At 39.3% G+C, this 21,624-nt stretch overlaps 2 protein-coding genes and 1 pseudogene across 2 annotated transcripts; 2 read left to right on the top strand and 1 right to left on the bottom strand.

Moving 5' to 3' along the window:
- Positions 1-3,164: 3,164 nt before the first annotated feature.
- Positions 3,165-8,562, top strand: LOC131768943 (golgin subfamily A member 6-like protein 6). Its single transcript, XM_059084644.2, has 4 exons — positions 3,165-3,319; positions 5,890-6,899; positions 7,462-7,613; positions 7,840-8,562. Exons 1-4 carry the CDS (start codon positions 3,271-3,273, stop codon positions 8,117-8,119), a joined length of 1,491 nt encoding a protein of 496 aa, XP_058940627.1. The 5' UTR covers positions 3,165-3,270; the 3' UTR covers positions 8,120-8,562.
- Positions 8,563-12,633: 4,071 nt separating this feature from the next.
- On the top strand, positions 12,634-13,921 carry LOC131768981 (histamine H2 receptor-like; annotated as a pseudogene).
- Positions 13,922-20,132: 6,211 nt separating this feature from the next.
- LOC131768982 (adenosine receptor A2a-like) lies at positions 20,133-21,511 on the bottom strand. The gene has a single exon (XM_059084701.2). The coding sequence runs from the start codon at positions 21,445-21,447 to the stop codon at positions 20,527-20,529; it is 921 nt and encodes a 306-aa protein (XP_058940684.2). The 5' UTR covers positions 21,448-21,511; the 3' UTR covers positions 20,133-20,526.
- Positions 21,512-21,624: the final 113 nt, after the last annotated feature.

Raw genomic sequence — 21,624 nt, 5'->3', positions numbered from 1 at the left:
GACATTTGCTATTTCGCCCCAGTCAAGGGACTCATCGGTGACAAAACATCACATTGAATCGTCGCTAAAAAAGCACTCATTTTTGACCATTGGCGACCTCGTAACTGTGCCATGGACAGAGAGGGATAGGAATCCGAGCTTCCATCTCCCCCAACTCTGTAACTTGTAAGCAGGCCCTCATCATCAGCGCTTCGAAGGGAACCTTTTCCTCGCCTACTGGAAATTATAAGGTCTTGAGCTACGCGAATCAGCAAAAGGTCTTAAAAGGATCTAACTCTTAAAATGTCAGATTCCCTGGAAACCTCTCCCCGACTCGTCTTAAATCTTCCCGCAGGCGGAGAAATGCTCGTCCTGCAAAGCTAACAATGCTGGCCCGCTCGCAAGCTATCAACGTTGAGTTCCATCCCCTTCTCATAACTCGATGAAAACTGTAAACGGTTCAGTTAATTTTAAGGTGTTCGCAGATTCGCTGTTCTCTCGCCCTTTTCCCTCGGCATTCCTTTTTCCGTAGGCATTCCCCCCCCCCCGTCCCTCGTCATGCAACTGGTAATCCCTATGTGACATTGGGCCAGTTTTATCATTTTGGGAAGCTAGCGCGACTTGTGTTTGCTTAACGTTTAACAGGCCTGTTAAAAATATGGATAGTGACTTCTTGTACTCCTTTTTTGACCCTGTCATTCATAGGATTGGGAGTGGCAGCCAGCCATACGTCAACAAGATTTGCTCTCAATCGTTTGTTTGCGTTTGTCGCGTGCAGACGTCTCTCGTGCAGAAGGAAGATTCCTTACACGATAACTTAATACGCTGCTTTTTTAACCCCTAACTGTTCCCCTTTTCAGCACGCAAAAGATATCTACCACCGCGCGTGATCCGCTGGGCCCGTCTACATTGCTTGACGCTTTAAGAACTTGAAAAACAATTTTAAAAAAAAACACGCCTGATTTGATATTCTCGGAAACTTTAGGCGAAGTTGTATAACTTGCCTCTTGAGAACGTGAACCTTTTTCAAACAGTAATAAAGGAACTCAGGCCATATTTGATACCAGGGCCCATCACTCGATAATAAATACATCTGTGTGTAACATCTTTAAGGTTGCACATGATTGGAAAAAAAAAATTCGGATCATGGTATTTAAGAGTGTATAAACCTTAGCCAATAAGTTGCACCGCGAAATTATAGAGTCTGTTTCCAGTGTCAGATCAAGAACAGCTTTTGTATTTAGCGCTGCACATACCCTATGAATATTTATTTGTATTTAGCGCTGTACAGCCTATGAATACAAATGAGTACCGATCGATGGCCTACACGTAGGTGGTCGCCTGAATTTACTCGGCGTTAAGTATTACGTAACTTGTGCTCCAGTTCGCCCAATTTTTCTTTCCTTTGCCGGTTGTAGACGTAAATAGCACCCCAGATTGCAGATTAAAATTCCGACGGTTATAAAATGTTTGCCGACAAAACTGATACACGGAAGTCTTAAAACAAAGATTACTACTAATCTACTCGTGGGTTCAAAGTCCGGGAACAAAGTTGCGCATGATGTAATATTGCCAGTTTCCCATGTTGATTTTTGTTGTTGGATATTTTCTCTGTGATGGTAGTTCGACTCGAAGAACTAGGAGAAGAAACGATATGAAGTGCCTTGTTTTGTCTAGCCTACGAAGGAGCCGTTCCAATTTTTTCAGCAGATCAGTTGAATCCGGAGTGTGAGTGAGGCAAGGGTCACGCGAAGACCCTTCTGACACTACGCGATTCCCGCGCACCTCACGCAAAAGATGGAAAGACTCTGTCTGCCATTGAACAATAATTGCCATAAAGCACGAGGGACTCATTTCTTTTGACGGCCTCATCGTCGGACACTTAGGATCTTTTCTATATGCACCACATTTTCACCTCAAAAAAATTGATGCCCTCTTTCATTAGAGTTTATTCTTGTATTCCTTCCGCTCCGTCAATATTCCTAGAAATACCGCAGCTTCCGCAGAGACTCTCGGTTCTAAAATGTGCATCATCATTTTTTTCCGTCCTCTCATGAAATTAAAGGCGCGCGCTCATTAGAAAACGCCGACGTTTTCTTTGTGGCGGGAGCTCGCTTGCGATAAATAGCGCCCGCGCGTATGTAGGGCTAAGTAAGTTCATAATAACATTTTTTTTCACTTTTTTTCTTGAATCGGTCTTAACTTTTTTCACGCCGGTTCGTTCCAGGTGCCGCACAACCGCAGAGCTGTTGAGAGCCTCTTGGTAGGGTAGACGTAATAACAGGAATTTTTTCGTGTAAACAAGATCTTCTGCTGCGAGTGATCTTAAACGTAAGCAAATAAACATATGGCGAGTTTGTAACCCGTTTTCATTTCAAATTACATTTCGAATTGAAAAGGCAAAGGCAAAGGCAAAGAACCTGAAGGCGAACGTGGACAAAAACAGATTCTATTTCAGAGGAAATGACTGAGCACTACAACAATAACCTAGTCATAAGTTTAATTTTCGAGTCTATCACCTTCTCGGGCCCAAAGCGTTGAGTGTCATCCGTATCCGTCAATTAGACTCTTAGTAGTTAGTGGCACGTGGATCAAAAGTACTGACTTAACCATATTCGCCCAGTAATAACTCTCAGGGGGTTTTGTAATGGTGTGAGAATATCCTGGACTTTATGCAGAAATTACAGTATTCTAACTGAAGCAGAGTAAACAAGATTCCTCAAGAAAGCTCAAACAGAGACTTAACTGAACCGTTCTCACATTTTAAAAACACTGAACACAGTTTTAGCCTCCGAGGCTGAGGTAGAGTGTTTCGCTCGGTAGGTGTCCTCCTCGAATGCCTTTTTACCTCGTAACAAGAAATGATCACGTTTTTTCAAGAAAGAGGGGGGTGACATGCCCCTTGAGACACTCCCCCTTGCATGGCTGCACATGACAAAGCACTCAGTTTCGTTTGCTTAGGAGAACCTGAAAGACATTTGAACGCTTTTTAGCTATTGCAACCTCTTTATTTGTTCCGTTCATCACTCTAAGCGCGCCGTTTGCTCCACTTAATTAAGAATCGCTCTCTCCCCCAGACTGATCTGAAGTGAAGATACATGACACCTCACAGTCAATTAGTGACGCGTTTCCGATAAACATTCAGATGTCCAATGCAATCGTATCTTTCAATGCCTTCTCGTATTTCAATCGAACACGGTTAAAGTCCAGTTTTTCCTCACTCAACTGCAGTTTAGTTTATTACCTTCGTTGAGAGTAGACGCCTGAGGCTTTTCACAGCTCGATTTCAAGATGAAGATAGCCGTAGCAGTTCTTCTAGTCTGTGTGGCTGCACCACAAAGTAAGTAATTCTTTTAGTCTGCCTCTTCTTTCGTAAGGAGCAAAAAAGTAAGGCTGTGCTGCTCACCCTCTTGACACTACATGGGAAATCGTTGACCGTCATCAATTGAATCTTAATGTCAGACCCGTTTTCTTACACTTCAGGGAGAAAACGGCCGATTTTGTCCCGAAAATTGGTCGGGACTGTAAGAACAAGCTTATGTTTTTCCCATTTTCCTATACAAAAAGCTCTTAAACGTGCTGACGAAATTTCCCTAAGATGCGCAACGTGAACATTGCAAACGTCGAAGTAGGATGTGGCATGGGCGTCGCTGAAAGAATTCACACAATTCACACTCTACACTAGTGGATATTTTCTTTGAATGAGTATTTTTAATTTTCGCGCGTAGAAAGAATCTGTAATAAGCAAAATTCGAACCTTCTAACCTTGCAATTGTTTCGTAATTTGTCGATGTCAATTGAGGATTTCAGTGTTTGCGATATTGATTCAGTGATTGCTATCGGCTGCCACGAAATCGCTAAATCTCAAGTTTAGTAAACCTTTCCAGTTATAGCTTCCCTCAATTTCCTCTGCTGTTAGAACGATTTCATCAGAGGAATGTTACATGACCTTTCGCTTTGTCGTCGTGCGTATGACATACGAGGATCGGAAACTCAAGCTGTAAAATGATACAAGGAATTTGTCGAAATCACTTCAGACATTTGATCGACTTTTAAGCTTACTCAGACATATTCCCAGATTATTCCGAGAAAACTAGTATTTTATTTTCTTGAAATCATGTCACATGAATTTAGCGTCGAAATGTCAGGAAATGGCACGCTAGGAGATAATCTCTCAGAAGCTCATATTCTGAGAATTATTGTTTGGGTTTATAAACGAGATCTTATGACCTGACAGTCTATGTTTAGTCTTTCTTTCCCATATCACTGCAATTCGTTGTTTAGGCACTCGCGAGTAAGACAATCAAAAATTCCTGAACGCGGTCCAATCATGGGGTTCGATTGCTGAAAGTCGGTTATTCGCTAAGAGGAGCTCAGGTCCTCACGAGATGTGTTGTTTTTCTCCTCCCTCGTTATCGCCAACGTCATTCTACTGAGAATATCATCACATTCATAAATTGGTCTTGGCTACATTATGTGTAGTTTGAAACTCGATAGCACTACGGAAAACAGTTAGAATGTTAATAATCCTAGCCTACATTACCCCAAAAGGCTTATGGAATTGCTTTTGCCTACTGAGCTAAAAAATTTGCACCGTAAGCAGCAAAGGAGACAGAATTCCCACAACTTGGCCGGAAATTCGATTTTTCCAAACGTTACTCTTGGTTAAAAGCCAAGATTTTAACATCCTTTAGCTCTTAGATAAATATTGCTGATTAGGTTACGTTTTATTGGACAATAATAAGCTTCTGATGACAACTAATATTGTTTGCATTCTATGTTAAGATTTTCGGACTTTAGCCATAGATCTCTATGAAGTGTGTTACATGATACGCCTTCTCAAAGCATGTGAAAAGGATTAGTTTGCAAAAAATTAAAGCGACTCAACAGCCGTTAGGAAGTCTCTTTTGGGTTTTTTTTTTGGAGCCAATCAAAGAGGAAAGATATACAGCATATTAGAGATTATGTTACGAAATAAAGCTCAGCTCAAAAGCTTAAATATGGCTGTTTTCGTACTCCGTGCTGTTGTGTTTTCACATCGATGCTTCCTCTCTTTGTCTCTCATGCGTAATAGCAAAAAATTGCAATCTAAAGCTCTCAAGAGCTTTCTTGTGTCACTTATATTTCAAGAAATTTCACAATTTTTCTGAATTTGCGCGTAATCGTGGGCAGAAGAAAAATCTGTCACTACTCTGAAAGCAATGACGGAATGGCCAAAGTCCGGACTTAGATAAGACCAACCCCCGCAGAGAACGAGGGACGAAGTTCAAGCTTGCACAGGCAAAAATTTCAATGCTCCGTAAAGCAACTTTACTCTAGGAAAATAACTAAAACTTTGCATGTATAGAAAGAGCCTGGTTTACTTTCTTTTACGTCCTAATTGATCATTTAAAATAGATATTTCGCGATCAATTTTTAGTTGAATAGAGAGCTTCTAATTATTTCGTAGGTTACAGATTCGAAATAGATTCCGATCTGCATGAGTCAAAAAATATTATTGACGCGTTCTTGAACCTGTAATTTATTACTGTCATGCTGTAAGAAGAACTCTTTTGGTCGAATGACTATTTTCAACATATAGTTATTGCTGCATCACAGACCTTGTGCAGCCTCGCTCATTTTATTTTTCCTCGCATGACTTTTTTGACCGCTATAAGATAAAAAAGATATGGCGCGTGGGCAGACCAACATGCGCTTGCATGGAAACGTTTTGCCAGCGTCAAATTCTTTCATAGCACTTGATGAGACATGTATCAGTCATTTTTCGCGCGAGACACACGCGCGTTGCTCTCTGCTTGTCCCTCGCTTTAGGTTATCTATGCTCCTGTATTAAGAATTGTTAAACTTAACGTCGGTTTCTTATAACTGTGGTGACACTTATCGTCGCATTTAATATTTTATCTCCGAAAGTTTTCGGATTCTCGCTCCCCTCTTTCGAGTATGGCGAAGCTTTTGAAAAAGCCAAAGAAATTGGACAGGAAGTTTTTCAGGAGGTTGGCAGACGCACTGAAGAGAAAAAGAACTCATTGCTAGAATCGGGAGAACAAGCGGTGGAAAAGTTGAGGCAGATGAAAGAAGAGATCAGCAGGCGCGCTGGGGAAGTGCAAGAAACTGTGGAAGGATCTGGAATGGAAGCGGCGGAGAAGTTGAGGGAACTGAAAGATCAGGTAGCCCAACGTGCCCAGAAACTAAAAGGAAGCGTTGAAGAAACTTTGGAAGAGAAGAAGAAATCTCTCCAGGAAACAGGAGAACAAGCTGCTGCGAAGCTGAGAGAACTTGGAGAACAGGCCACCAACCGTGCTGAGGAGATGAAACAAACACTGCAAGAAACAGGAGAACAAGCCAAGGAGAAGTTCGAAGAACTGAAAGAACAGGCAAGCCAACGTGCCGAGGAAATGAAGGGAAACGTGGAAGAAATGGTGGAGGAAAATAAGAAAAAATTTCTCGAGAATGGAGAACAAGCCATGGAGAAGTTGAGAGAACTGAAAGAACAGGCAAGCCAACAGGCCGAGGAAATGAGAGGAAACGTGGAGGAAATGGTGGAGGAAAATAAGAAAAAGTTGTTTGAGAATGGAGAACAAGCCATGGAGAAGTTAAGAGAACTGAGAGAACAGGCAAGCCAACGTGCCGAGGAAATGAAAGGAAACGTAGAGGAAATGGTGGTCGAGAACCAGAAAAAATTATTTGAGAATGGAGAACAAGCCATGGAGAAGTTGAGAGATATGAAAAAGAAAATCTGGAATGAAATGAAACAGAACGCTGGCACAAACAAAGAGCAGCTGCTGCAAGCCTTCCGTCAGAAGAAACAAGAAATGAAAGAATACTGGGGCGAGATAAACAAGCAAGCTGGCGAGGGCCAAGAAAAATTCAGGAAAATCTGGAGGGAGAACAAAGACAAATTGCGTGAAAAGGCAGAGGAGGTCAGTGTAACCCTTTGTTGTTTCTATATTAGAGTTGTTTTAACTCTTCTTTTGGGTATAAAATTTGCTTCTTAGACATTTACTAAAAAAAAGTTCTAGTGCAAAAGAACCCGTTTGGATGGAATACGTTAGCTATAGAACCAACACCAAAGAGATCACAAAGAACAATTAGAAATGAAAAATATCACGAGGAGCCTGAAAAACTCAATATAGAAACGACCATACTGCATGAAACCTTTAATCCCTGAGATTTTTGACCTCTTATTTCTCCCCATCGTGTTACCCTTGAATCAAATGTGAAGGTCTTGAGAATGTAGGAAATGATCGCCGACTTAAATAGTTCTTGATTGTCAAACATATTCTCCTTTTCGACACCTTGCGAAATGTATAGAGACCAGTATGGAGAATGTATAAAGCACCGGAAAAGCGATAATTTGTTGTCAGTTTTGCATAAGGCTGCATTGGTCCAAGGTCTGGTGCATGTCTCATGAGAAAGATATGTATAAATAAATATGTCCCGGAGTTACATAGGTGTGTAATTACGGAGTATTTTTCTTTACAGCAATGGGTGAAGTTCACTCAAATGACCACTGAACAACTCGAACAAGCCAAATCGGAAATTACTGATCTTGAAGAAAGACTGGTCTCCAGCCTTCCCGAGAAACCTTGGAAACAATTGAAAGACATAAAAACGACTGTCAAGGATGTCATAAAGTAAGAGAGATAACTGAAGTATTCGCTCATTTTGCAAACAGTATATAGGGGATATGAGAAGGATACGTTTTCATGGAACTTTGTATTCAAAAATAAACACAAATAACGTGTGATTTATATTTCAAACCCTCGGATGAGGTTTCATGACCCACCTTGGTACTCGCTGTTAAATAACTAAATATGGCAACAACATACTGTAACCAGATCTTTTTTGTTTTCTCCTTAGGTCTCTGGCAGAAATTCTGAATGTAAAAGTACGACAACTGCAACCCGAGGAGCCTGAGCCGACAGAAATTCCGTTCACCGGTGAGCCAAGCGAAGCTCCGATCACCGGCGAGTTCAGCGAAAGCAATGCCGCCGATGGCGGTGTCGGAAAAAAAGAAGAAGAGCCCCGTTTTTTCTCGCGCCTCCTGTCCGAGCGCAAAAAACGCAAAATGAAGCAGATCTTGAAGCAAGGAAGATCCTCCCTGTGGAAGTTGTGGAAAAAGAGCAGAGGTCTTAACTAGGAGAAAAATCAGCCTTGAGGTTCTCGCCTTGTTTTTTCACTCATAACGTTTTGATTTACATAGTTAATTTATATATACATATTATTTCATGGGGTTCCATGGGTTCAATATAGGTATATCTGATTATGAACAGTTCTGAGGCACTCTTGTCCCAATTGATGCCTACTGAGGAGCAAATTACGCGACGAAGCATTTATGAATTTTGGTGAACTCTTTGTTGCAGTTGTAAACACGTTTTCGATCTTTTTGTTTTTGTTTTTTTTGGGTGGGTTTCTCGTCATCAAGTGTCGTCCTCTTTGCCGACGACAACGAGCTCGGTGATTTTCTCAGTCTTATTTTGTATCTGCGGTAAAGTTCTTAAGGGGATCGAATATTAACCGTGAAATTTCGTGTTTGAGTCGAAAACTTTCTTTGATCAAATAAAGACATTTTGAAATATAAAAGCTGTTGTTGTCTGTGCTGTGTGTGTCAATTGAATGATCAGTTGTTTGACGTTCGCGGTAATCACTGAAGTTTCTGCAGGCTACTTTTTAATATTCTCCTCATGGTGAAGTAATATTCACCGCCTGTGTGTAGTGCTTCCGAAGGATTATGGACTTTTCACTACTTGAGCGCTAATTTTACTTGTTTGCATGAAGAACATTATCAATAACTTAAGTCAACCAGCTAGTTGCAATTTCAGTTAGACAAATCTCTTTAAGTAAAGAAACGATACGAAAGGACTCGATTGAAATTTTTAAGTCATCGCTCTAAGGAAGAATTCCGAAAATCTATTGAAGCAGCCTCAGGGAATTTCATATTGCATGAAGTTGGCGCAAGATTGTAGTTGTTGGAGATTTGCTATAGACTATTCTTTCGCAACCACAAAATCCCGCTGGGAGCTATTTTCAGTAAATTTGGCCGTTAAAACCTTTTGGATTCTCCATACTGGTCTTTATACATTTCTTAAGGTGTTGACTAGGAGAATTTGTTTACTGATCACACGCTTCTTCTGTTGGGCATCATTTTCTTCATTCTCATGACCTGAATGTCTGATTCAGAGCTGATATTGTAGGGAGAAATTAGATGCTCGTCATTCAATGGGTTTAAAGGGTTAACTATTGTTCCTCTTCGACAAAAGGAAGTGAAAAAGACTTCTTCTCTCCACTTTCCATCCATTTCCGTGCGCGAAATTATAGAAGTAATTGAGAAGAGGGCATCACCCAAAAGTAATACATCTGGAACTCAACTACGATCTGGACTAGACGTGGCCTAGAACTTACGGTGAATTGAAAATATGTGTGTCATGATAACGTGTTATCGTGTGTTATCATTGAAGTTCATTGAAATTCATTTTGCTTTTGATATGGTTTCAGTTAAAAATAAAATCGGATATCCTGCGATGAAAATAACTTTCTTACTTTCTGATCTGAACCTCTCCAGAATCAAGGTTATTTCGCACCTTCAAGGGTGTCCTAGCAAACTATACGCCGGAGAAAAGCTCAATAACTGCAGTTTACGATGAAAATACAATTTAAGCGGGTTTTTCTGTCAGGAAGTGTCAGGAGCCGGTAAGGTGTGAAACGACTGAGGGCTCTTTTTTTTATTTATCGGGTATCGGATGCCACAGCACGAGCAAAATGGCTGCAGAGTCTTATTCACAAGGCATCCATCAACTACCATGTGCCAAGCCTTTTCGATATTCTGATTGGTTGTCCAGATATCGGCATCTAAGTTGGAGTAGCTAAAAATATGCGAGGCGTGTAGAGCAAATAGATGCCACGGGACAAATATTTCAAATATCAAAATTTTTCCGACACGTTTTCGTTAGCCATTATTCCTGGAATGTTTCGGCGAAATTTGACTGAAATCGGTGAAATCTAAATACCCTATAAATTTGCCTAAAGTGGTTGTGTTCCTCCCAAAATCAAATGCGAGATTTTAGCTAATATACGTTCGTAAACAACTCGCGCCTCGCCAGGAGATTAATGATCTTGCCTCCTGAAACGGCAAACCAATAGGACAACGGGACCTCCTGGCGTCGCTGACGATGAATCACGATTTCCAGGGAAAAGCAACCCATTGCAAACACGTCGTTTTTTTTTTTTTTTATCTCGATCCCTTTGTAGAGCGTTTAAGAAGATAACACAATAATGGGCAAAGTTGCCAAAGGCAAAGGAAAAACTGGCGGCAAACATGAAAAAACCGGAAAATGTGCCGAGAAGTAAGACAAAGAATCGACATACAGCTTTCAAAATTACGACTTGAGGCGATCGCTAATTATTTTGTATCAAGGCTGGTACTTGCATAAATAAAAGGAAACCTCGTTTTTAACATTATGTATCACAAATTTTGGTTTGACGGCGACTTCTTTGTTCGGAATCTGGACGCCAGCTTGGAGCTCCGCCAGTACCAGTCGCTTTCACTAAGGATTTTTTTCCTTTTTTAACAGAATGGTACTCTTTCTCTTTTCATTAGGCCTGCTTTTTTTCCCCCAATTTTTTCACCAAGGAATTTCTTCTGCTTTTGATTTATCCATAAGCAAAGCCGATTTTCCCATAGGTAAAGAGCTTCCCGTCAAATGCGCGATGTAAACAAAATGTGCAAATAACATGAAAAACGAGCCCCAAGATGAGCGGTTGCTGCGAAGATTTCCCCAAGGGATTCGCCAAGATACGAGATTATGATACCTTCCGGATTTAATAACTTTTATTTGAACATACGTCAGCTAAGATGTTTGAATTCAGTTTAGTCAAATAGAAGAAAAACAATTTTTCGGCCTCTTAGGTGGGAAGTAACCTTAAATTAATTTGTCCTGTATTCCTTCGTAAATAAACTTAGAATATGACGCTCAATTCTTAGTGTTTACGCGAGACAACTCGGTACGTGGAAGAAAATGAAAAATATTGGCCCTTGAAAGCGTGGAATGGCAGTGCAGATGTCCACGGTTTTTTAATCAGCAGAAACAGTGTAAAACAGAAAAACGCTGCATTGGAAAGCCTTGTGCTCTGTTTTTAAATACACCAAATAATTGACATATGGCTTCAACTGATGTAGTTTACCTTCTGTCTATCTCGGATATTAATGACATTAACATAAGGTATTCTCCTCTTTCGATTTCAATTCTGCAAATGAACTTGTTGTTACCATTCCAACAGCACATCATAAATTTTTTCTGCTCTACCAAGTTGATGTTGCTTTTTTTTTTTAACTGGTGAAGTTTTATGTAGAAAGACTTGAAGCACTTAATTTCTTTAATTATGTAGCGTACATTTTGTTGTTTTCTTTTCAAGATGAAAGATTAATTTCACATTCAGAGTAAACTCTAACACACCATTTCTCGCTTTTACGTCCATTTTCCATAATTATGCATTTACAAGTGTCTCAGCAAAACAAGAGCTGTGAATTTAGCATGTTTTTCTTTGCATAGAAATCGATTAAAACTAGTAAGGCTTTGATTGACTCCTCTGTTCTGGCTGACAAAATCGTCAGGTTTGGAAGCTTGACATTAACATATTACATTAATTTAAACATGTCGTTTTATAAGGCAACGGGGAGAACGCTTTTGTTGTCGTGCGTTTTTGTTTGTCTGGGCAGTCCAAACACAAGACCATTTGAAAAAAAAAAATTGCGAAAAAATTAATGGGCGCTCTTACTCTTGCTCTGAACTTGGGAAAAACATGAAAATTCATTCAATTTTTGCCTTGCATCCCTCTCTCAAAAAAAGAATTTTTCCGACAACGGTATCCTTCTTCAGGTATATTTTTATTGAGTAAGTCTGTTTTAAAATGGTAATATATACCTTTTGTAGTGTTTTTCGGTCGTTTATGGTAATTAAAATCACTGTGTTTTAACACCTTGCCTTTGGCTTCAGTTTATCGGGAGTCCTTTAATCTTGAATCATTAGAAAGGATGGTTTTTTTTGCTATACTTTTCCGAAAAAAAAAGGAAGGTTTTTAATCAAATGCAAACAAAGCGAAACTTCATATTTTCGAAACACTTTCTCGATTTTTTAAAATATTCTTATCAAGCGTTTCTCTCTTGGTTCAAGTGATCGGAGATGTCTGAATGAGATCTGATCCAACACCTATTTCATAGAGTCTTTGATCAAGTCATCAGGTCGAAATATTTTGGGTTACGACGCTACGTCTTTTGAGGCATGTTATCACCTCGACCGAGCACTTTTAGACGAGATCAACATACAACTTCTCCATATCAGTGCATTATCCGTTAATCAGATGATAAGAATAGAAAAACTTACCAGCTAGAGGGTTTTATCTTTATTGATGTACGACCGAATTCTCTGCACTAATTTACAAGGATATAAATGGAAGTCAAACTTAGGAATCGTGCATCTGATCTTGAGAGTTAACGAGTTGAGAGTGGAGTGGACTTTCCGACATGACACCTGTCCAAATACATCACAAAAATAATGACTCTGTCAAACGCTTCCTAATTGTTTTTCACAAAACAAGAGAGTTATGTGAATGACTTACACATCACTTCGGGAGATTCACTTACGGTTTGTGAGAGAGTCAACTTCCTGTGAAGATCCTATCGGTTTGTGAACAAAGGCGTGATAAAGAAACTGTTTTGGTGGATAATTAACTTAAAGCCCCGTCATACCGTGAACTACAGACTCCAAACGGAGTTATTTTCATCGTGGAGTTTAATTTACAACAAAACGATTAAACATTGGCTTTCGAGCGGCTGTCGGTTGAGGAGCTTGGATTGATGTCTCAAGTCTTTCGCCGGGCTGATGATGTTCATGTATTACGAGGGATATCTCCTGACTCCCAATGAGGCGTTAGCGATCGTCTTTCTCATTTTTGGATTTTACACTGTTGTCGGAAACGTGTTGGTTTTTATTGTGTATATCTTAGACCCAGGTAAGAAACTTCGTCGAGTGTCTAACTCCTATTTTGTGATCAGCTTGGCTGTGGCGGATATCCTCGTTGGGATCACTGTGGAACCTATAAACGCGGCGAGTTATTGGACTAATAACCATGGTGTTCTCTTTAGCTATTTCATCTTCGCCGTTCTCTCGTGTGTTTGCTCTATTGCGAACATCTCTGCCCTGATGGCAGATAGGTTTCTCGCCGTTTGTCGACCGTTTCAATACCGATCGCTGGCGTCGCCGAATCGCGTTCGTTTGGCGTTATTAGTTATCTGGTTGTTCTCCATCCATTTTTCCATCTTGCCCCTTATCGGATGGCGCAGCGCAAGCTTTCAAATCTACCTCTACGGCTTGGGAGTTCTATTACCAGCAACACTAATGCTCATCTCTTACTATGGGCTGCTGCGCGCACTGAAAAAAAATGATTAATGTGAAAAGTTATACTGATCGAAAAAAAGTCACCCACGTCAAAAAAACGGTAGCTCGAGAGCGCAGAGTATCCACGACAGTTTTCATCATGCTGTTAGTTTTCCTTGTCGCTTGGGGTCCGTGTGTGATAATAGATTTTGTTCTGGTGTTCTGCGAAAGTTGTCGCTCAGAAAAGCTTCTTCTCGCGCGAGATGTAACATTAACGATAGGGTTTTTCTCGTCGGGAATAAACCCGGGTTTGTATGCGTGGCGAGTTCCGAATTTTAGGCACGGGCTTATGCTTTTATTTCAACGAGGAATTAAGAAAAAATCCAGACTCGTCCAAGTTGTTCCTTTAGAAAAAGATGGTCCAAGTGGTGTTATGGACTCACACAGTTCCATTACAAAGAGCAACATTCACGATTTAGCTTTCAACGTGAGTAAAACACAAGAAACTATCAATTCAGTTTGAAGTCATTAGATATCCAATCTTAGTTTATTTTTAATTTTCTTGACGATGCAGGTTTCTTACCACAAAAATAATTGAAAAAAAATTTTTTTTGGTGTATCAACTATTTGTTTTCATTTTTGTTAGCTGTGAATTAAGATTTTGTTAAAAAAAAAAAACGTTCAATAAAGTCAGAAAGACAATTTTACTTCATGTTGGCTTCAATACACATTCTACGTCCTCCTACTCCTTCAGAATGAAAGTTTCTAGCCATAAATGATTTGTTTAACGTTATCGTTACTTTCAATCCTCCTTTCATTTTTCATGACTGCAAATTGAAATCGGAATGAACAACCAAATGTCAAATAGGGCTAAAAGAAAACGCTTCTTATTCACTAAATTTTTTCGTTTCCATTTTGTTATCTAAGGAACTTGTCTTTGATTCGTAATGCCGGGATCAACTCTTGGTCAACAATTAATAGCTCAGGAAGGAAAACGGATATTTTCATTAAGAAAAATGTTGTGGCATCACAGGATATAAACTGGAGCTCAAAGTAATTTAGGTTTAAAACTGGAGATAAGAAAATGCGGTAAGCTATGGAAGTAGACCAATGTATATCTGATCTACTGACTCAAACGAGTTTCCTAATTCTTCTAGGATTTATTAAAAATAGCTATTTCATTATTTTTCCTGACGACAATCATAACTCAAAAAGTTTAGTTAGCTTTGAATTTGTATTCTGTGGCCAATTAGTTTTAATGAGTTTTTTAGGAAAAAACAATTAATTGTACTAATCTTTGCCGAATTATATACAAGAAAAAGAATTTAATACTTGAGTAAAATCTCCCTGTCAAATTTCGACTCATGAACTTACTCAGAATGTCTTCCTTAAGCTTTACATTTCTCAGTCAATAAAAAAGTGGTACTCTTAGCTTAAAAATGTAGGAAATATTGCTCAAAATAGTCATCGCGGCTGTTGCAAACGCGCTGGAAAACATAGGTGCACCTGCACAATTCTCAGAACAAATTACAGTCATTGTAATATAAACACGTTTCGTATATATGTGAAAAAGAAACCAATTTGTTACCAGGATACTCAAATTGTTTTGAATTTTAGTCTAAGAAAGATGAAACATTTTTTTGTTATTATCGGTGACTCGAAGATATTCAGGTTTTGCCGGGCATTTCGCATCTTCTCAGTTTGACACGAAGTTGATTAAATTCTGTCTTGTAATTCGGTGATAAGATAAGGGAACATAAAATCTAATGATGGCTGACATCAAAGGTGACTTCAACTCTTATATCACTGCCAGCTATGAAATAAGTTATTATCACCCTGTGGCGATTCATATACTGATTACTTTTCCCGCTGATAACATTTCCTTTTCCCACGCCTTATTTCAAGTGGACTACGAACAAGCGTTATATCAACAGCGAGTCGCATGATAGTATCTCGGTACCGCGCTTTATCTTCTCAAGTTCGTGCTTGGTCGAAGTAGGAAAAACTTTACATTTTCACTTCCAGGGAAAGTTGCAAGCCTCTCGATGAGATTAAAGATAATTATCACAATATAGTCTTAATGTGACATAAAATCTACAGCACTATGGCAGACCGAAAAAAAAATGTTAAGCTTTGGTCGGGAGGATTAACTCACACAACTGCTTTTTGTTGAAACCACAGCCGAGAAAAAAAAAAGTTCAAGGAACGAAACTGCCCAAAAGACGAGAAAAAAAAAAGGTAAAACAGAAGATTTACTCGCGAGAACACAGGAGAAGTCAAATCCCATAATCTCTACCAATCTTTTCACATTCTCTCAACCCCTTGACCCCTAAGAGTGACCGGCATCTAATTTCTCCTTACAAAATCCCCTTAAATCAAGCATCAAGGTCCCAAGATTAAAGGAAATGATCACGAACCAAAGAAGCTCTTAACTGTTAAAAAAATTCACCTTGCCAGTACCTTGGGAAATGTGTAAAACTTCCTGGTCGGTAAAAGAATTGAACATAATTCCACTCAGAGACAATAGAGCTCAGATAAGTTGATGGCCATGAGTTAATGACAAGTGTATGAAACTATGAAATGAAAAACTGTAAGTGGGCCAGGAACAAAGGATTAGAAAACTCAATGTGGTGGTACATTGCAAATGAAGACTTTGCGCGTTTGACTGAATTTGTGTATCCCTGATAGGCAATACTTAACAAAATAGCTTTTTAACTTTTTGAGAAATAAGCACAGTTCTTGAGGCTTTCTAACTCTTTAAGAGCTCTGAACAAATTTCAAGACTAGTAATGCTGTTGTTTCCTGTTCCCATAAAATCTATAAAATTTCACCACGAACGAGGATGGAATCGGAAGAGAATTATATCCATTACCTGCACGTAGCAAATAACTCGTAATTTATTCACCCCTCATTTGATTACATTTATTAAGCCTGGGGTGTTTGTTAATTTTAAGCGGTGCATTTATCGATTTTTAATAAAGCTTATTGGCGGTACATTTTTTCGTAAAAACGTATTTGGTACTTTAATTCGTATATCTACTCTTTGAGAACTAAACAATTCTTAGAAGAATCTCTCCCGTCCGAGATAGAGAATTAAGAAACTTTACTTGGAACAGAGAAGCTTTGCAGAGGAAAATTGATGACCTTAGCTTCTTTGTAAGGAAATTTGGAGGGGGATTGGCGACTCCAGCCCAGTAGGAGAATTAATATAACGCGCTTTCCTATTTAAATGAAACAGTTCCCATAAATTGTCAAATCCCACATTAACAACCAATCTTTTTACATTCTCTTAACCAGCATTCAGGTAATTCCTCCTTACAATATCAACCCTGAATCAAACCTTAGGGTCAGGAGAATAAAGGAAATGATCGCAAACTAAATAAGCTCTTGATCGTTCAAGAAATTCTCCTTGTCAACACCTTAGGAAATGTATAGAGAACAGTGAAGAGAAAAAGTATTTTGATGTTACGGCGTAAAGGGTTAAAGCACGTCAAGCAAACACAAACTGAAAATAACAAATCAGAAAATAGCACAAAAGTTGAGATTAAAGGTTCATTTATAACAAGTGATCCAATTATTTCCCGTAGAATTGGAATTCACAGCCACTCATGAGTTGTTCAGTTTATTCAAAGACCACAAATTGTTCGTAAATGAAAATTTTGTTTCGTGCTCATGAATTCCAAAATGCACCCGGAATCATTTGATTACCTGCAAGAAACGCATATATTCGGTGCTTACAAAAAAAGTGGATCTAAATGACATTGTATACGCAAATGTACTGAATAACTGATCCATTATGCTACAAAAAGGAAGATACGCTCAGCGGTTCCCCTTGATTGTACGGTGTTGACACAGACAGGAAACTAATCCATACAAAGGTTTAAGTTACATCTTAATCACGGAAGAGAAATACCCTTTTAATTGATAAATCTATTTGTTTCAAAGGGCTTAAGAAGACAATAAGCCGGATAACTGATATGAGACAGCCATATTTACTGCGATTACTCTTCTGATTTAAGCAACCTGATTTACTTCTTACAAAGCCCTTGGAGTTGACAACATCCCCATGAGAACCATTAAACCACGCGAGCCCTAACCTCCTTTTAGGTAGTGGGTATTTCCCGGACCCCCTTCAAATATCGAAGGTTTTTTTCCGTTTTTTAAATCTGGTGATCCTGAAAGGTTTGAAAATCAATGATCTATCTCCATTCTTTTCGCCTTTTCTAAACTTTGCGAAAAAGTAGCCTACAATCCGCGTATGTTGAATTTTAAATTCATTACATTGTTGTGAGCGGTAATCAGTTTGACTCGCAGAAATCACTCTGCCTTAGTAGCCTTGATTCAACGAGTTAATAACATCGCTTCTGCTGTAGGCAACAGAAAGACGACAACTGTCAAAGTTTTTCAAGATCTTCTTAAGCTTTTCACACTATTTCCGCTACCTATTCTCCAATAGAGTTCTAGCTATTTTTAAAACCCTTTAACTCCCAAGATCTGATTGTCAATTCTCCCCTCTAGCTGCTACACTTTTCCTTGGAAATAAGTTACGAGAATTTGGTGTTAGATCGAGATAACAACTTCTACCCGATATGTTTGTGTATTCTCATGACTTGTTTGCTGGATAATGTTTAGATATTACAGGGAGAAATTACATGTTAATCACTTTGGGGAGTTAAAGGGTTAATACCGTACGGTCCTCAATTTATCCTTTCAATTTAAACAGGCTATTCCGTAAGCAGAAACGTATCGTCAGAATCATATATTTGGTGCAGAGCTGAATATCCTGCTCATACACTGTTTTACAGTCTTAATATCTTCGACACTTTCAAAATCGACACTTCCCTTATAAGGATTGGCAACAAAAAAGAAAACGCACGAGTTGCAAATTTTTCTAACGTAGCACTGAGCTGAATCCTCCTCCAGCGGGCGTTTTTAGAAGCGACTTCAAAAAGCGACTGGTGACGAGTGTGAAGCGCAAGGGACTACGGGAAGGGGACATAAAGAAAGGACGCAACAATCTCTCAAATTTCGCCTCACCACCTTCCCTTGCGCGCCTAGTTTTTACTCGCAGAGAAGTGTATGAGCAAGAGGTAGAGAACATATATCATCCATTACCTTTAAAGATTTTCTAGTTGGATTTTCTTGTTGGTTAACTACTGCACCCTTCCGAGAGGAAATCAGTCTGAGATTAGATCCATGTTCAGTTTCATTCGAAAACAGTATTAAAGTACACAATGTTAACTGCTTCTTCTCCGTCTTTTTTTCGGATTGTGACTATATGAGAATCATGTATGTGAACTGCGGAAATTCATTACTGCAAAGATCGCTTCCATATTCACATCTTTTTTTCCTTTCTTCTCTCGATTTCTCTCTCGATTTCTTCCTTTATGAGTGGTGCTGAGTGATCAATATCCCTTTTGATCGGATCGAGTGCAACCTGTCCGCGTATAAAACCCCGAGCTCCTCGAGAACAAGTTCGAAAAATTACTGTCTGGCTTACAATCACACATTTTGATTTTTTAATTCAGGAGTAGCCTGAGTTTTTATCTACCTCTTTTCCGACAGCATGAATTGTTTTCTTCCTTTTGTTTGTTGTTTCTCTTGCCCGTATTTGCATGTTCTTCTTTCTAATTGTCTTTAATTTTCCTTAACATGATCATAAATCATATCCAAACGCCTTAACCGGGTTAATCCTCCTGTTGATAATACTTTAAGCGCGCTCGTTAACGTAGTTTTTGTTGAATTATAGAAATTCATATGTGAGGTTTTGAGCTCACAAGTCGGGATAGCTGTTATAACTTTTGGAAAAAACGTGCAATAAACAGATCGAACAAGAAGGAAAAGTCTGGCACGCGATCTGTTTTTGTGTTTTCGCAACAATTAAGAGCTCTGCGACTTCCTTAATAACACGAAGGCGATGAAACCGGCCGGAAAAAAAAACTTAAGTTAAAAGGATGTAACCATCATCAGTCAGGCATTAAATCAATTCTCATTTATTTGATGAACAAAAGCGTATTACAACCTTGGTTGCTGTGTACAGTAATATCCCAGTTACTTCAAAGCAAAGTAAGTTTTCCCGTCTCATCATATACCGACATCCAACGAGGAGAGAAGGCTTGTGATATGCCGGTTAGTTTTAGCACGCAGATGTCGACTGCGCATTTAGTGTATATTGCTCATGCAAATCCCAGGTTTTTGCAACAACTCTTAACTCCAAAGATACGAATTATATTTTGAATCATGATGCGCATAAATATCCTCCCTCGCATCTTTATTTCTATACATATTATGTTTTCTTGCCCACTCCGCCTTTTACAATAAAGTAAACGCCATGATTAAAAATAAAATTTATATACTTCGTTGGCCATCTATGTTAAGTGACCACTTGATATTTAATCTACGGAGCGTGTTCTTGGAAATCGATTGTGAGTTTTCGATACAAGGCTGGATAAATATTTTTTTGTTTTTGCTATCAGCAGTGATTCTCCTCGGATAACTTAACTTGTTCATTAAAGCAAAAGGCGATTACAGAACAAAGCTAAATATAAAAGTTATTGAGCAAGTCCATTTGAAGTGTTATGAAGTCGTCAGGTAAATTGCAACGACAAAAGTTTTCCCCGATTGTCAGTTAACATGTCAAGCTGACACCAAGCTGTCTCTAAATATTTATTTGCTGTACATATGTTTTTTTCTAGATTTTTCCTTTTTCCTAAAATATTATATATTTTTGTTTTTATACCCATAGATCTTATATGAAAGAGTCAGTGGATAAAGCCTGGAGCCTCTGCACATTGTTTGCTATTCTTGACATCTATCGTAGTCTTAAAACCTTTCCTAGGTTTCTCAGGTGTCTTACACTTAAAATGTGCAGCTCTATATGAGCCTTGCTTATAGGAAACACAATATTTTTTACTAATCTTCTTAAGAGACGATCCTCGATCTCCTTATTGCAGCATAGTCAATTCGTCTTTCATCTAATGCCATCTAACCAACGCATTTCATCTGGCTCATTGTTGTTACGAATTTGACATACTTCTTGTCCTTGTGAATGTCGCAGTTTCTTTGATAAACTGAACGGCCGGACATTGATCTCAAGAAACGTCATTCGCTAAGTCGCGAGGTGATAAAGGATTCAACTCTACCACGGCCGGTGAGAAGTTTGAAACAAAAGGCCCTACTTGGACGGGCGTCGTTGTGACCTCAAGTTGATACTATCCCTTCTTCGGAACTTCATGATCTTCAACAGTCCCTGTTTAAATTGGCGAACTCTCCAAGCATACAGCAGGGGGTTAACTCCTGAGGAGAAAAACCCCAGGGATAAAGTGATGTCCCTCGCTAACAGAAGATTTTGTGATCGACAATGCGCACAAAATACAAGCACGAAATCTATCACTACAAATGGGAACCACGCAGTGAGAAAAACCACTAACATAACAAAGACCGTGGTTGAAACCCGGCGCTCCTTTTGTACCATTTTTTTCGCCTGCGCAGTTCTTTGACAACGAGACGAAAATCTTCGAAGTTTGGCATTTTTCTTCCTGAGAATTCGAATCAAACCGTAATAGGACGAGAGCATTATGGCAGATGGCAGGAGAACTCCACAGCAGTACAAATAAATCTGAAAGCTTTCTTGACGCCAGCCCAGCAGCGCTAACAGCGAAAAATGGAACGAATAAAGCCACAAAAAGACGACGGAAAGACGCACTCGCTTCTCTGTCACCAAAACACGATAGCGAAACGCCTGGCTGACAGCAATGTAACGGTCTATCATCATAGCGGAGATGTTAAGAATGGAGCTAACACATGACAGCACTGCAAAGATATAGAAGGCAAATAAGGCGGGCTCACTCCCCGTCCAATAAACAGAGACATTCAGAGGTTCCACAACGACACCGACTAAAATATCAGCAAACGCTAAATTTGCCACGTAATAAAACGATAAGGTCCGCAGATTTTTGAACGGGTCAATAATATATACGCAACAGACGAGCACATTTCCCACAACAGTGTAAATACCAAACACAATAAAGACCACTGCGAGAGGAAGGCTAACTTTCAGGAGATATCCTTCGTAAAACATGTAGTATTTCATCATGAGCTGGTTTTAGAGAAAACTCAACTGGAAATCTGAAATGGCATCTGCGACACTGTGAAGCTCTGAATCCAATTAAGATTGCTCATAACTCGTGCGGGAAGCCCTCACGGAAACCAAAAAATAACACTAAATCGCCTGCAGGTTATACGACATGCAAATGATCGGCAAACAGCAAGC

The sequence above is a fragment of the Pocillopora verrucosa genome, chromosome 2, assembly GCF_036669915.1.
Source record: "Pocillopora verrucosa isolate sample1 chromosome 2, ASM3666991v2, whole genome shotgun sequence".
Lineage (NCBI taxonomy): Eukaryota > Metazoa > Cnidaria > Anthozoa > Scleractinia > Pocilloporidae > Pocillopora > Pocillopora verrucosa.
Note: the sequence above shows the minus strand (reverse complement) of the source record. Positions and strands in the feature narration are given on the sequence as shown.